General features: G+C 42.1%; 1 protein-coding gene across 6 annotated transcripts in view; it reads left to right on the plus strand.

Annotated features, from left to right (window-relative positions):
* The first annotated feature begins 711 nt into the window (after positions 1–711).
* LOC1274774 (homeobox protein orthopedia) overlaps positions 712–17,249 on the plus strand; it is a 38,623-nt gene continuing 22,085 nt past the window's right edge. The window contains exons 1-4 of one of the 6 annotated variants that reach the window (XM_061646050.1): positions 712–822; positions 1,900–2,197; positions 10,235–10,482; positions 10,603–10,764. In XM_061646050.1, the coding sequence (XP_061502034.1) occupies positions 2,164–2,197; positions 10,235–10,482; positions 10,603–10,764 (444 nt within the window). In that variant the 5' untranslated portion in view covers positions 712–822; positions 1,900–2,163. Of the gene's footprint in view, positions 823–849; positions 2,198–10,234; positions 10,483–10,602; positions 10,765–17,249 lie in introns of those variants that run through there. The other 5 variants (XM_061646049.1, XM_061646047.1, XM_061646053.1 and 2 more) reach the window with 5 other exon arrangements.

Here is a 17,249-nt window from a genome sequence, read left to right on the forward strand (position 1 = left end):
AATGAAAGCAACAAGAAGCAGTCCGGACCACCAAATGCAATAAAATAAAACTACACTGAAGGAAACGAGCTTTTTGTTTCGAATGAAATAGCGCAACGATTGCGAAAGGAAATAACACCGTTAAGAGCAAAAAACACGAACAACCAAAGAGCATCACGAGATGATGATGATGATGATAGTGCTGGTGCTGCATAAATGCGTGGTAGCGAAAAAAAGAAAACACCGGAAAAGCAAACGTAAAGCTAAAACATACGATGAGCTCATTTTTCCTGCGCTCTACAAAACGAACACCGTGTCTAAATGACAGTGTGAAAAAGCTCTACATTTCCCCCACACAGACGAAGTAGCAAGAGTCACGGGAGGAAAATAGTATGCACTTTTGGAGCCAAGAGAGGCAGTGCATTTGCGGGAAAAGGTAGCTCTCCCGAGCTGTTGCGCAGTCGCACCCGTCAAAGGATGCTGCGAACGGCGAGAATGTAGCTGTCCCGGTTACGCGCACATACAACACCTACCAACGTGGCCATCTTGCGGTTTCTTTCGGCTAACCGTTTGTAGCTACGCCTATTAATTTATTTCTACAACCATTCTGCCTCGAGCGAAAGCGAGAGAGAAAGAGCACGCGAACCGCTCTGTTCGCTGTCGTTCGCCCCCGCAGCAAAGCACACCCTTTTGTGAAACAATGGACACGCGAGATTGATGCTGCAACTCAATCCTTTGTTGACAGGCACCGTGCTTACAGCTACACACTTGCCGCTCGGTGCGGTGTTTTTGTACGGAAGTTTGACCAAATAAATCGCGCGCTTCTGCTGTTGGTGTTTTAGTGTAATCCATTTTTTGTCGAGCTTTGTCGAGCTTCCTCCACTCCGCGCGCCAAACGTCCCGGTAGCAAACACTCTAACTCACGCTTACCATTGCGAGAGTGTGCCACAACGGTTATCTCTGTTGCTCTCGTGCAGTCGCGCCTGTGCCCTGCCCGTTACAATCGTGCGCGGATCGTAAGGCGGTTACTCGCGGTGTCCGAGATTGTGCCGCAGACTGATATCCCGCGTCAGACTCTATCCGGACGACGCCCGACCAGCTCGTCTTTTCGGCCGCCGTGTCTCTCGTGTGAGTGTGAGGCACCGTCTTAGCAGGACCGTCTCGCTGCCAAGCTGCCAGCTTAAACGCCACTCACTGCAGCACTGCCGATCGCAACCGTCAGCACACTTTGGCTCGCTGTGCTGTGGCGCACACAACTTGGCCCTATTGCACGCCTCCATCCGCTGGCCACCGTCGCGGCCCAGGCCCAGGGTGGGCGAGTTTTGATAAATAATTTGCTCCTCCAGTCCATCGTAATGAATTTAATTTGTTACTTACTTATTTAATTAATAAAGCCTAATTAATAAGCGTGAGAAGTGTGCTGCTCGGCCCGACGCGACGCGTCTAAGGGTGTATACAGGGTGGGGAGGAGTAACTGTTTGTGATCGAAGCCCACATTCCAGTGCCGTACGTGCGTGTGATTTTTGTGAGTGTGTGTGTTTATGTGTGTGTGTTTGTGCATGTGTCTATGTTTATGCATCTGCAGTGTGTCGAGCTTTTGCTACGAATTAACCACCCTGAAGTGATTTTGTTTTCAACTTTCTCGATTAGTTCCTTGTTTGTTTACGTTATTGTGCAACTCGCAGGAGAAAAGAGGTGTCACAGGTGTTACTTTCAAAGTATGTGCGTGTGGTTTTATGCAGCATATCGACACTGTGATACAGATGCTCTGGTGGGATAGTGATGTAATCCAAACGACTTTATTTACCAGTACTTTTAGCAGTTTTTTTATCAATTCGTTTCATCCCTTCAGCGTAATTTGAACGAATGTTCGTCAACAACAAAAACAAATTATTAATAGCAGATTTTTGCTGTGAATAGAATGTGACAACCCAATGGCTGAGCTTAATGTGCAACCCAAGTATACGATACGACAAAACCAAGCCCTTACTCATAGTGGATAAAAACGGACAAGGATAGCAGTGGTGCTTTTATCTTAAAGAACACAAAAACAGCTCCAAAACAGGATGTGTGCAACAGTCGGTGACCATTGTTCTTTCGTATGCTAGACAACAACACTTCCGCTTCGCAAGAACACAATCGGTCAAACTGTCGGCGCTATCGATTCGCAACTTCTCAGCAAATATGCTGAACAATCTCAACGCAGCCGGATTGGGTGGTGAGTTTGCCAAAAATAGATGTTCTGTCTTTTATGTGTGATCCTTGTTTGTACTTAGTCGTATCACAAATCAGCTTATTTTTGCAATTCCGCGTTAAGAATCTATTATTACGTGTTGAGTGTTTGAATTACCTTTTGTCTTGTGTATATGCCAAAAAAGTGTTAAAAAAGATTATTTTTGCAACATATCTTTACATTTCTGATTCAATTACTTATACAGCAAATGCCACAACGTGCACTATGAGGTATTCCATTAGAATTGTTTGAAAGCTAAGTTTGTTAATAATAATATTACTACAAAGTCTGCAACATGACCGATCCACAACAACAATTGTTTTCTTTGTAAAGATCACATATCTTAAAATCCGCCACTAAGAAAGGATAATAAATTAAACATTAGTTGGAACTCAATTCAGTAGCGGGTTTACAGTGTCGAGGACCCTAAGCAGTAAGAATTGTTGAGTCCCTCCGTACATGATTTCCAGGGCATACTTGGCATCCGTCTTTGATTATGAAACATTTCAACATAAATTTTGTTCAACAGGGTTCGTCTAGCGCGGGGCCTTAACGTCCATCACTCACGGAGCCCCCCTTGCTAATGCAGTGCCATATTCTATCAACTGTTATAGATAATGGACTAAAGATTCCGGGCCCCTCATTGACGGGGCCCCCGCAAATGCTTACTTTGCTTACCGTTAATATCGCCACTGACTCAATTTAAAAAAAGAAGCTTTGATTGCTATGCCAAGATACAAATCATTCTAAATAACTTATTGGTACTTTGTTTCAAGGATATGACTTACCTGCACATTTAATGTTTTGCAATTTGTTGCTGGCCAATATTATTAATACAAAAAATTATTTTACACTATGTGTACTTAAATATTTTTCATAAAATATTTTTACAAATTCAAAACATTGTTTTAACACAGTATTGTAGCTATTTAAATGTTAGTAAGATTTTTTTTCTCATCGCTTATCACATTCACATCACTTCTTGATCCTCTAAGCTTTGATTCAAAATATTATTTTGTGTCATTTGAGCGTAATCTTTAGCTAATAAGCTTATTTCCAATCAGAGACTTGAGAAAAAAGCGCCAATATTAATAACTTTTTAGTAATGAAACTTCAGCTTCATTTTGAAACAGTGTTTTTTGTGAAATTGATGTTCTGTTGGACAAATCATAGTTTGGAAAACACAGTTTAAAGAAACTATTTAAAATTAAAAAACAAGTCTCGTACGACCTCACTCTGGGAAAATATTGTTTTAACTCCAATTTATTGGATCACTTAAATCAAACGGTGCCATTAAAACCTCTGCACCCATATCCCGCGTACCAATGGTTTAGTCAATAGTAATTGTTCCAACCGTTCCATTTGTATACTCTCATGCCCATCTTAGCACTAATTGCATACGCTCTACCACCGGACCACTATTCGCAACAGTAAATCGTATTATAAATTAAGTTCCCAGCTTTATAGAGTGCGCATATAAACCGCAACATCCCATCTCGCCGAGCTTACGCGCACGCCTAACAAAAGCGTTAAACCGCGACACTATCAAAATTTGCATACGACCGCGAAACGAATCGAAACAGAGCCAATGCACTGTAGCAATACGCTAGTTTCATTACGACACACATAAAGCACCCAACACATACACAATTTACGACACATTAGCGGCCATGCATAATGCACCCCACAGCGATGGGAGAAAGGGGAGATGAATCGTAAAGCGTATGAAGCTGGACGAAGGGATGGACCACTGAATGAGAGGGGAAAAAAACGTAATCGAAATCATTAGGCCCACCGCCCGAGGGTCTCTCTGGTGTGGTCCAATCGAATTTCAAACCACATTACATTCGCACGCGAGTAGAGCCCACTGGAGCCGCTTTATAGCTTCTCTGTTGGCACCTTTATCGGGTAGAGGGTACTACTAAAAGTGTAACGCTTAAGCGACCATCACTGGTTACACCAGCGTTGTGTAAATTTGTGCTCATAAAATGATAATGAATGGTACCATCGTAATTAAACGGTAAACAATTGAAATTATGATCGTTTAATTGAAACATCATAATTGAAAAGCCCATGTCGTATGATGAGGTTTTAAAATGTTTTGCATTTGATCATTGCACCTGCATTGCAGATTATGATTTTCAGCGCTTTTATTACCAATAGCGCTGAAAGCACAATGAACCAATAGTTTCGCACACATCGTAATGTTTAAAGTAATGAGTAATTAATCCCACACCGCAGACCCATTGAACCATATTTTTTTATTAATTTCGCTTTATTATTGATCATGCATGAAAATCGCTAAATTTTCATGAGAATTCAGTTAAATTAAAGTTGTGCTTTGAGAGAACTTGTACATATAGTAAAACTTTATCTATTTTAGCATTGTTATCGTTTTTTCAAGAAAAATAATGGCGACATTTGTCAATTGACTTCAGTATAAGTTAATTATTTTTTAACGCAACCTCATTTGTAAGTTCAAGTAACAAAAAACAGAGATACTGTAAAATCAAATGTTTAAAAAAATTACCAAGAATTACGTAAAAAAACATCCTAAATATTGTACACAAGTTGATCTTGTCCTCTAATTGATCGCGCATTGAAATATGGCAAGTGTGTACGAATTTAGAGAGATTTTGTTATTGTTTTGTTTTTTTTCATGAGTTTTATGGTATTCTTTTCGGCCAAAATAAACTTATTTTTATTATAATATGTTATTTAAAACACAGTGTCTTCATGCCGATCATGCCTGTCATCACTACTGAGACTTACTAATTTCTACTTACTGATTACTAAGCACATACTTGAAAAAGGCCTTTAAAAGCCTTTTAAAAACCCTATGCAACTATAAATAGCGAATCGAATGCAAAATCAACGCATGAAGCTGTGGAATCGATTCTATGGAACACTGATTAGCGTAGGTACGCACATTTCCTTGCTAAACAATTTTCCCCGAGTAGCTTTCTAGCATTAGGTTAAAGTTTCAGAAGACAATAAAATGGGATTTTATTCATTCATTTTACAGTTGAAACTATAACACTTTGCAATGCAATGGTTGGAATTCAAAACCATTTTCAAAGCTCCAAATGCCCTTCGACGAGGTACAAAAATTTCTACTAGCGAATAAGCATTTACAGAAAAAGGTCTATCTTAAATGTACAACATGGCTTTCTATCCATAGCTTTGCATAAAAAAACACCAATTCCTACCATCCTGCCACACCGCACAGAGATGGGCCTTTTTGTACTCAACCAGCGTGCCAACCAACCCAAATGGTACCACTAAAAGACGGTGACGATGGAGTCGAGAATGAAATGGTGATAATGTTTAATTTAATTTTATTAAAACCTATTTTCACGCCATCGAGCGCCCGTGGAGTCGAGCAGACGACCCGTGTGCCAAACCACGTTTTACGATCGGTGGCACTGGTCGTCGTGTCGGCACCGTACATCGTTTCGGTTGCAGGATGGAACGGGTACGCTGGGGTGGTACGTGTCGTTGTCGCGAATCTCAAACCTGTGTCGTGGGCTACTATCGATCGAAATGGATTGCAGATGACTCCTTCCCTGTCTCTGTGCCAAACCAGCGGAAGCAAGTGAGCGCTGAATAGGCAAGAAGCTGTGGAAGCTTGTGGAAAACTCGGTTCCATTTTGTTCCATGTTTTCAGGATACTGATTCCGCTTGCTCTCTCTCTTTCTCTCTCCCTCACTCGCACGCAGACTCGTTGAATGCTGCAGTACAAACGCCAGTTGAGCGAAACTGAAGGACCTCGAATCGATTTTTCGATGAATTGTGGCAAATTGCACTTCATTGCAGGCGTAAAACGTGAGTGTTCGTAGTCAAATGAACAGCTTGCCACTCTGACCCTGTCGGTGAAGCGATGGTAAAGATGTGACAATGCTGTGAGGAAAATGGGCGGACAAATTTTCAGAAAACCGGTGTCCATATGATTCGGTACAGTCAATTCGCGTACGTTTGCACTCTCGCGGAATGGATATCTGAAAAGTGCATTAGATTCGTACAAATATGTGGAAGCTTACACTCATTAGTGCCACTTTCCAATTCATTAGTGCACGTGTAATTGGTTCGTACAGATGAAATACAAACGAATGGTAAGGTTGTGCTTTAAGCACGGATGCGAACAGATGCACCTTAAATTTGCGTACACCAGCGCCCTTTTGTCTCAGTTAAAGAGCCTTTACAAATACCTTTACAAACGAGATCCTGCTCTTGTTGAGGCATTGAGAAGTTATTTTCGACGTTTTTTTTTTTGTACTTCTTTTTTTACCGACCACAGATGGGACGGTCGACCTTTAAATATTTATTACCCACCCTTCATGCCCCGCTCGGCCTGTTTCAACGTGTCAAAACAAGGGAACAAGGGAAAAAAGGCCACAAAAGAAAGAACTGGTTTACGTGGATGGACACCCCTGCCGACGTGGAGAGAATTCATATTTTTTAAACATTAATTATATCGATCGACCAGGATGGTGATGCTGATGAAAGGTGGCGGTTTTACGCCTTTACGTCCCTCTCCTTTGGCCGTCTGGAGGGGTTGACAAATGGAACATTGGTTCAGCTTTTCGCCGTCTCACAGCATATACCCACACACACAGACAACGCACTGATTCTGTACGTCCTGGTAGCTGATGTTTGTTGTCATACCTTACGCATTACGTGCGCTAGACGGTTGCTGCATGGACAGGACCGCGTTTTCACGCAACCAAAACAGAAACCAGACGCATAAGGGAACGCTTTCATAATTCAAAATGAAATAGACCCTGGGGAGCCGTCAGTAGTGGGTCGTTCCTGATGGAAGTTGCGAACGGAAGGTCACTATAGAGGATAATGGTAGTGGAGTGATTTTTACACGCACTCAGACATTGAGGTTTGAGGTTTGCGAGTTTGAGAATAGATTAGCGACTGAGTAACACTAGTTGTAACTGTTTTCGGTTGTGCAGAAATCCAAATTTATTGTTTACATCTTCTAAAACTAGTCAAAGAGAACTATTGCAATCATTATATTGCCCTATTGTCGAAGAGAACTATTGCAACAACTATTTGCAATCATTTTTCACTATTAAGAATGGTACAAGCTAATTGCATTTAGCTCTTTGTTGTTTTCATTAGCTGCTTTTATCCATTTCCCCTGTTTAATTAATGATTTCCAGCTAGAAACGCTAAATATGCTTCAAGACCAAAATGTTCAGTCTTAAATATCTATATTATTTTTAGTTTAATAATTGCTATACTTAATGTAGTATATTATGTATGTCGAATTAATGCATGTAGCTCAAATTTAGTAGACAACACAACCGAGAAACGATAAAACGAAATAAAAATATACCATATCTACCAATATTCAACCCATTTACCCTGAAAACCAGCTCCACTGAAATGATTTAAATTTCTATTTCATTTCTAAGCTCCATACCGTGAGAAAGACGCCCTAATTAAACTATATTCTATTATTGTACAAGCAGAGAGTAAAAGTGTAAACTAAATTAGCATGCACCTGTACACCGTTCCGTCCCAGAATAACTCTACAAATTGTTGAACCCACTGTGGTGCAATAAAAAGTCAATCTAATTTTTCACACCAGCCCCCCAAACACGCTAATTCGAACCATACCGCTTTCCATTCAAAATCTAATTCATCAATCGATACAATGATTCTTCGAATGGCGGACGCTAAACACGAGGGCCAGCACAGGCACACATTCACAAACGCACCAAGCGTAACATCATCATAAAAGGGGACCAATCAATAACTAATAACTCATTACGCTGCGTGTGGCTTGTACGCATGAATGAATTGGATTTTTTCTTCCCATCTTTCCGCTTCCACAACTCTGTGCACTGTCTCCGGTGTGGTGGAATGTTGGAACGATCCATATTGACACATTCCATACCATGGTTCAGTTCAACAGCAGAGCAAAACTTGACGGTGAAATAAACACGCTACCAGTCAGACCGGACCGAGCTCCAGTAACATTGGTGTGGATGTACTACAAAGACAAGAAAAAAACAACAACGTACCATACCAATAGCCAATCAACCGCATAAAAGAAAACAGTAGAAACAGAAGCGATCGCTTTGTGTGCTTCTCGTTAAAAATATCAGCCCCATGGTGATGCAGTGAAAACATCATCACTTCAGAAATCCCTGCAGCCCAGAAGTCGATGCTTCATCCATGCACTGCCTTTTTACACGTTTTCAATATAGGTGGAAGAGGGGGGAGTCTTACAGCACAGAGCACCACAGCCACAGCTTGAGGGCGATGCTGGCACCGTGAAGAGTGGTGCGCAGATGCCCAGGAGCCACTTTGCTTGTTGTATTTATTTCTCAAGTTTCCAATAACGTATGCTAGTTTGTCTTGAGAATGCAATACATGCAGTGCTCCGTTCCCTGGCCTGTTCTCCCTGGTATTTGACAGTCCTCAAGCTTTCTTGGTTAAACTTTCATATGGGCTCCACGATAGGAAAGGGAGATACGGTGGGGAGGGCGCTCACAAACGCTGACAAACTGCACCACAAAACGGTAGCCAAAATCGTATAGATGTGTTAAAATTAACACCTGCATATGAAGAGTAGCATAAAAGTGTTTCTGATACGTGTCTTCCACGAATAAACTTCACGAGCCTACTGGATGGAGAGCCACGGCATCTTTCCTGGGTCTCCTGTCATGGTGGAAGGACGGGGAAGAGGGGGAGGGGGGTTGGGCATACGAAGAGGCAAGGACAAACTAACAGAGAGAAGTAAAAAATCGAGCACACTATCTCACACGACTGTCAGAACGGATATCGAATCGCTATGGGATCACCTCAACTACCACCACCACGTACGGTCCAGCGACTGTTTGGCTGTCGCGGTGTGATGGGATGTGACATGAGTCCGTTTAAAAGACTGTTTCACCACGTTCGGGCTACCGGATAAAATTGCCGCTACGGCAACTTCGTCATCGATCCGGTCTGACGTAAACGGTGTAAAGTTGATGACAGTTGGCATTTGCTTGACTGTTGCCCAGGGATCGGTGATGCTGTCGAATGGGATCATCAGCACTGGTTGGCCAGATTTCAGTGAGCTCATGTTGTTCTGGAGCCATAAGTAGACTTTGGCGGTTATTAAGCGTGAATTTTCGATAAAGCAAACAACGAACATTATTGGGACAAAAGGCAGGTAGAACACAAAAAAGGAGTTGAACCTGGAGGAATATCACTTACAAAATTTATAGTACGTCTCAGTGCCTCGAAAAGGGAATTAGCTAAAAATTGATTTACATGTAACGTAAACAAGTGAACAATTTATCATAACTTTATCTTATTTCCATTCTAAAGCGAAGAATAATTTTATTCATATACTTAACCTCATATTGACAAAAGAAGCATAAACATTGCAAAAAAAACCTATCATTATAAGATATAATGATACCACCAATACAATAAAACACATCCAACAAAACAATAACGTTAGGAAGTACGTCAGTTCTGTGGAACTGAGGAAGTTTGAGTCTTCTACACGCAGAATTTACTCTCCTATTTTTAGCAAATTACGGATTAGCTATCTATATCAAGCGAAGTCTAACGACGGTTTTGATTACCAGGAACAAAAAGTTTGAGCGAAACTATTGGGCACAACAATCGAAGTCGGCCAAGGTCTGTTTTTCGCATTCTTATAGTAATCGTACGATGTTAGGTCACACGACTTGGCAACTGTATTGCGAGATTTATTTATTTTATACAGGGTTTATATGGTTTATTATTTATTTATTAATATTTTATTATATAATTTAATAATATCATTACAATAACAAGTAATAACATTGACTATTACTTATTTTTTATTTATATATTATTCATTTACATCTGTCCATTTTCCAACTTTCACCGTTTTTACCGATTATTGTAAATTAAATTGAAAAAAAATCAAATGAATCTACTCACACGCTTTGTACTTTCAAAATCACATGTTTTGTACAACACTATTTAACGAAACAATTAGTGCAATCGAGTAATGCTTAACAGTTTACCATTTCTACCCACCCGCAGGTCCGAAGGAATGTGATCTGCCGAAATCGGGCCTAACATCCCTGCACGGTGCGACCGGATTCGGCCAGGTGCCCAATTCCGGCACCGCCGACAGCAACGGCAACCGGTTGCACGTTAACAGTGGCGCCGGTGGCAACACTGGCACTGGGGGCGGCACGGGCGGTACAGGTGGTGGCAACGGTGCTGGCTCGCTGTGTGAGCCGCACAACATACACCAGGATCAGGTAAATGTAGCTATACGGGGGGGTGTACCTCCCAACCATTCAACCCATTTCCCGGTCGGGCCGCCCAAGTCCCGACTGCTATTGCCCGAAAGGTGAACGACTTTGCTTACTCTCCACCAGAATGCTGACAAACATGGCGCAAAACAGAAACGGCACCGAACACGCTTCACACCGGCGCAGCTGAACGAGCTGGAGCGCTGCTTCTCCAAGACGCACTACCCGGACATCTTCATGCGTGAGGAGATCGCCATGCGGATCGGTCTCACCGAGTCGCGAGTGCAGGTGAGTACGCTGGGCTGGGGCCAAACCTTGCTTGCTTTCCCTCCATGTGAAGATAGCTCACAGTAACTGGCTGGCCACACCCTGGCACACGTTTCCCTCAGGGTTCACGAGATTGTCCCGGGACGTGCCTGCCTAATGGAGTGCCGCAAAACCGTGCACCGTCATGCAGGGTTGGTGTTTCGTACACAATCGTTCAGTGTTGGCAGCGAACCAGGGGCGTTTTCTCACACCCTATTTACCGTCTAAGGTTATTTACATAAATCACTTTTCTCGTACGCGGAATGTTTGAGGAGAAAAAGGCTGGGCGACAGCTCGCAAGAACGAAAGCAGTCAAGATAAAAAGTTTGGATAACATGCAAGCAACCAGAACATTTTGACTATTTCCGCATCCTTTTTCCCCTTTGGTGCGGTTGCTCAAGAATTGCTTTGGGGTTTGTTTACAGATGGCGTAGCTAATCTTTTTACACGGCCAATATTGTACTCGTTCATGTGTGAAATATTGGATAGAGTCTTTTGGGTTCATAACTGAACCAGGAGGTATTTGCGTTCTTGCTCTATTCGAAGTATTAAATTAATGTAACACATTCGGCATCACCGTGGACATTGCAAACAGCTACCAATGCCTGCGGTTGATTTTCCAGAAATTACATCTAATTCGTCAATTTCGCGCCTAATTCTGCGGCTATGCGCTTTGATAAACCCTTACAAATGTGATAAATTTCTAGAAATTTTGTTCCCTGTGTGGCAAGAAATAGCTACACCCGATGGATGTTTTACACATGTAACAACGACATCAACATCTCCATCCATCCGCACCAGCAAAGCGCACCGGAATGTCCGGCCTTAGCATCACTAATTAACAATTAAATCGACCAAATGAATCACTTAGCTAATCCGTTTTCCCAGCAAGCAAATCTCCTCGGACCAAACACCTCAGACATCCGAGATTAGTGTACTACATAGGTGTTTTGCTGTGGCTCTGACCACAACAGAATGGGACGGCGACGAGGGGAGCATAATTATTTAGCCCAGTTTCCATTTACATAAACATGATTCATGATACCTGTTCCTCCCGTTCCTACACGTTCGATTAAGCTACCGAACTTCGAGCCGCCTAATGATTGTCTGAGGAAATGTGTACCGGGTCGGACAGACGACAATGCTGATTGTCGTCAGCATGTCTATCCGTAACAGTGATATCTGACACGTGTTAACGAACGTGTCGGGCAGAAGATTCTAAACTTGTTTAACCCTACTGTTACTCGAGCCCCAAACCATTCCATCGATTAGAGCCATGAGAAACGTAACGAATCCAGGCATGCTTTTCTTACCATTCTTACCTTTCGGCTTTCAAGAGCCACCTCTTGGCGTACGTTTCTACTATCTACACTTCGGTCGATTTTTCTTCTGCATTATGGTTAGCAAGACCTGGTCTAACTTTCAATACGATCTCAGTTCTACACATAGATATAAGTACATTGAGTATGAACAGCAAGGTCACTTTTAGCTTCAACAGCCTAATTCCACACCATAAGAAGCATCATTCTTGATTAGTGCATATAGTTTCATTTTTGCTAGACACGTAGAATATTGTTTAATTCAAAATTTAATTTATGCAATTGTTCATGTTAAGCAGATATTCAATAAGCTGTCTAACTTAAATTAAACACCAAATTTAAGAACACATATGCCATTCCATTATTTAGAACAAACTGGTGGTTTTACGTTCTTCTGGTTAGCTAAATTCTATGAAATGTATCGCATTGCTAGATTTTCTCCCCAGATCCACATTCTTCCCATATTCTCCACAGATTATTTTTGCAATACTAAACCATGCAACAAACCTTTAGATCCCCTTATCATCCCATAAATCAATCAAGGAGCTTCAACTTCATGAAACAAACTTTAAACAATCTGATCACGTTCTCGGCGACCCCTAGCAAACATGTGTGTATGTGAGTGCGTTCGTACACTGTGTGCCGCTTCAAATATACACCTTTCTGTGTGCTGGATGCAAAGGATAGCCGACTAATTTTCCTAAAGACGAACGCAGCGACAAAGCTCCTCCAAATCGCTTCCAAAATCAAGCGCACCAACTTTTTGATCCTGTCTTTCTTTGCATGGGAAATCCTACCGGAAAAAATAGATCCCCTACACCAAACATCACTTTTGCAAAAGGCTCTCTGCTTCCGTAGCCATTGCCGGCAGTCGAATAAAGTGTTTTCAAGGTTATTGCAGCGGCTTAGCTCGGGATCATGCAGATTGTGGACTCTCCTCGCCGGGCACACCGAACGTACGCCTGTGTACGTCAATAAACGTGTGCCATAAAAGAAGATTTTATATTCACTTCACTCGCATCCCATACACGATGCTATCGATATGATTGCCGCTCAATAGGAGCAGGTGATTCAACAAATCGAACACAGTTCCACAGTGGCATCACACAAGGTGTGGGCAGAAGTTTTCACTAATCACACCAATAATAAAGTATCCTTTCAGTGCCACCAATCCCCTCCGAGATGGCACTGTCGAAAGGGGCTTTTACGTACGAAAACCGCACTGAAACCGCACATGGAACATAAATTCCCCAGCTTTACGCCTCCCCCTTGGCTAATGAACTTGTTTTGTGGGTAGAGAGCTACAATACACAGTGCACGATGGTCCGTATGGTGTATACCTAAGAAAGGCAACACTACTAGCATTGTTTTTCCATTAAAACGTTTGGACTCTTGCGACAGTATTAAGCCGCATACACTGGTTGCCCACACAGTCGAACCACTTTTGGTTTCTTTTGATGGTAAAACTTTTGCTTGAAGCAAAACTGATCCTTTCCTACATTTGGGGTCGATGAATTTCCATGTCCCTAAAAACCGCAGCATTATCGCCGTGTGGCTGAGAACAACGTTCCGACATGAATGCGTAGAAGAAGCTTCGATTTGCTTTTACCCAAACGATCATTTTCATCGTCTTCAGACGGAGTAGGAAATATAGGTATGAAATAATCATCCAATGTTTCCAAACGATGCTACAAACTGGCTACAAACCGTTCTTTCTCCTTTTCCGTAAGGATTCCTAATTCCTTCGCCATCGGGCACGAATAAAGGGGAGAGAATTTTATTCGTTTTTTATGATATCATTATGAGTTTATTGGTTTGCTTTTATAGCATTGCGCCTAACTCCAATGGGGTTCGTTGTGCTCGAATGTGACCGCCACGATCGTCCGAAGGAAAGCCGCCCATTCACTTTCGACCAACCTCTCCCTCCTGCTCGACAGGGGTAGTTTGTTTGATGTGTTGATTGTGCACCAAATGTGCCAGACGGTTCACAGCGGTAAGCAGCATCACAACGATAGAGCTATCAGAATGCTATTTTTTGCCGTCTTTGTAATTTCTTCTTTTTCCCCTGCGCGAAAGTCAATCGTAGAATGGAATTAATTCGAACCAATTTCCCTCGCCTTCATCTGCCCTACTGGAGATATGCGCACAGTCAGTAAAGCTACAGACACCATTCGGAAAAGCACACGAAGGGTGGAAGATGGGATTACTTTCACATTTTTCAATTGTGACCAAACCAATTAAAGGATTTGCGTTTCCCATTCGCAATGAGAATGACCGGTCGCTGGGGAGAATGAACGTTTGATCTTACACATTTTACCCATTACATTGTAGTGTTATTGCGTGCGATCAAACTGTGCAGTAATGATTAATAAATTTTCTCACAAACTTTTGCTAACTTTTCTTGTGCTGAAGTGTTTAAAGAATACAAGTGCTGTATTTGTGATAATTGATTATATTAATATGGCATATTTCGTGTCAACGTGCATAATTTTGTATTATAAAAAAGTAAAGAAAATCTAAAAATACCAAACATCGCTAACGGGATGAGTTAACAGAATTTAACAACAAAACTACCCAAATTTACTTTAGCTAGTATTCAACAGCTTATTCCTTTACGTTAAACCTTTACGCCAAAACTCAAACAACAACGTCCACAAACCGACGAAAAATACGCAAACAGCAGGGATCTTGGGAGCGATTTATGGCCAACCGAAAACCCCCCGGGTGAAAAGCAGCCAAGCCCATGCTGCCGCATGCAAATAAAAGAACCGACGTTGATCTCCTAGGGGGTCAACATGCACAAGCCGACCGGGTAAATCGTGAGAAATGATAGTAAACTCCTTACTTACCACGGAGCAGTACCCTCAACGACTTTTTTTTTTAGTTTTGTTTCTCTTTACTTTACGTTCTGCTCGTCTACACGGTCAAAGCACGGGGCACTCAGTAGAGTAGTACCAGCGTGTATGGCAGCATGGGCCTGGTGAAGCTTCTGCCAATCCTTGGTTCTTATCATTCAAACCGTCCAGTGTGGAGGCCACTTTTTGTTGCCAGGCCGAGCGTAAACCCGCTAGTGGTGGTGTGCCACACGGGCGAGAATGTATGTGTGGCATTAGTTGTTGTTCCCCAAATCCCCACAATGTCAATTTATATGCGGAAATAATTCCTGCTCTTAATCCTCGAGCTGCCGACCCCGTGAGCTGGGCAGGCATCCGAAATCCCTGTGCATAAATAAATTCCTCCCAGCGCCCAAACCATTCAAGCGGAACTGTACCATACCGTGATAGCAGAGCACATATTAAAGAGGCTTGGAATTGCCTTAGTTTACAGCATAAAATCATAAGTAGCGTCATGTAAAACTTACATCATCACACATCGCCAAACGCAATTATGACGCGTGAGAAAAATCACCGTGCTATCGGGAGATGCTTTCGGGAGTAAAACACGTTTCATACGCCTCCGTCCCATTGCGAGGTCACTGCACGGTGGTTAATCAACTGATCCCAAAAATCAAACCACACGGCTGTCATGCCATCGCCTCAAACTCGTCTGAATTCAAACAACGCAACACGGGCGCACAGTAACGACATGACAATAGCATGAGAAAGGAACCCACCAACATCAACAAAGGGACAATTCCTTAACCCAACCTTAAGTTGTGAGTGAAGGAATCCATCTGGCGGAGACTACTCGAGCCGGTCTGTAATTGGATCGTTCGCCACCGATTCCACTGTGGTCGGTATGACATTCGATCTGTGCAATCCTCGAAGGGCGAAGCACACCGTTCCCTTTGAAGGTGATGATGATGCTGAAAGAGGGGGTCCGGGAAAGAGAGGTCAGACAATCGGACAGTGGTGGACGAATTTCCAGTTTGAGGTCGATACAGCATTGACCGGTTTGGGGCGCGTGTGGTTTGACCGTGTGGTGGTCAGTGTGCGTCTGGTTCGAAAGTGTCGTTGGGTTCTCGCCCCGCGTGTTTTTGGTTTGTTGCTAGTTTCACGCAAATATCAGGTTGATGCCACCCTGTAGGATTGTCGAGGCATTTCCAAAGCAAAGCATAAACCGTATTGCAGTGCTAATTTGGAGGTGGCTTGGAGCCATTAGTATTAAATTAGCCAAAATCAGTTATTTCTTTTATTATGTTTGATTACAAATTTACTCACTTAAAATTTTACTCAATATGACTTGAATGAGCGATAATTTTAAACGGAAAATGCATCATTGTAACAAGGCAACATCTCATTTCTTTCATTAATGGAGAACCCCGTTTTTCAGGTTGTCTTACTTTTTGAGCTACCGTGGCCGTTTACCACAATACACCATATATGTAGCGCCGTCTGCTAAATATCACTAAAAGTCACGATCTAATCGAACGATCAGTATTATTAACATTCATTATACAAATATGTTTCACTACATGAGTTGTAATTGAGTATCATCTTGATGATTGATTATGATATATTTTGAGAAACTTTCCCAAAGGTTACGCAATTTAACTTACATACTACTAACTGAAGAACTTAATGTAATCTGAGATGAGGGAAAACAATGAGAGGAATGCGGGAAAGGAGCTAGAATTTTGCGATTTATTTCGCGTATATTTTGAATGCGCGTATCCCAAGTGAACTGGGAGAAAGAGATGTGGAAATTGAACTTATGGAAACATGCATAACATAGCATTGCTCTAATATTTGCTCATTTCTACCCGTAGCAGTTCTCCCATTTTATGTCATTTCCAGACGGTTTATTCCTAGGTCCTTTAGTTTAGTAGTATGTTAAAAAGACTACTGCATGAAGAATTGTTTTATCAAATTAATACAATTTCTCTCATGGTTCATCCACGCCGTAATGACACGTGATTGAAGCAGCTGTAATAAAAAGCGACTTTGCTCAGTCGCCTGCCATCTCTAATTCCTGGCGCATGATACTCTTACCGTGCCAAGTCTTGTTATCTTGTTGCAATTGTATCTATTTTTTAATAATCTCCAAATTACAAACAGGTAGATTCACCTGCAGCTTAAGCAATTTGGGAAAAAAATCTTTGAAACTTGTTCTGCCTCGGGACTTATTTCATTCCCCTTTTGTCATGTCGCTTGTTGCACGCGCCATAAAACACACGGCCACGCATTTTTACATCTACATCAACCCGAA

This window comes from Anopheles gambiae, chromosome 2, assembly GCF_943734735.2.
Source record: "Anopheles gambiae chromosome 2, idAnoGambNW_F1_1, whole genome shotgun sequence".
Taxonomy (NCBI): domain Eukaryota; kingdom Metazoa; phylum Arthropoda; class Insecta; order Diptera; family Culicidae; genus Anopheles; species Anopheles gambiae.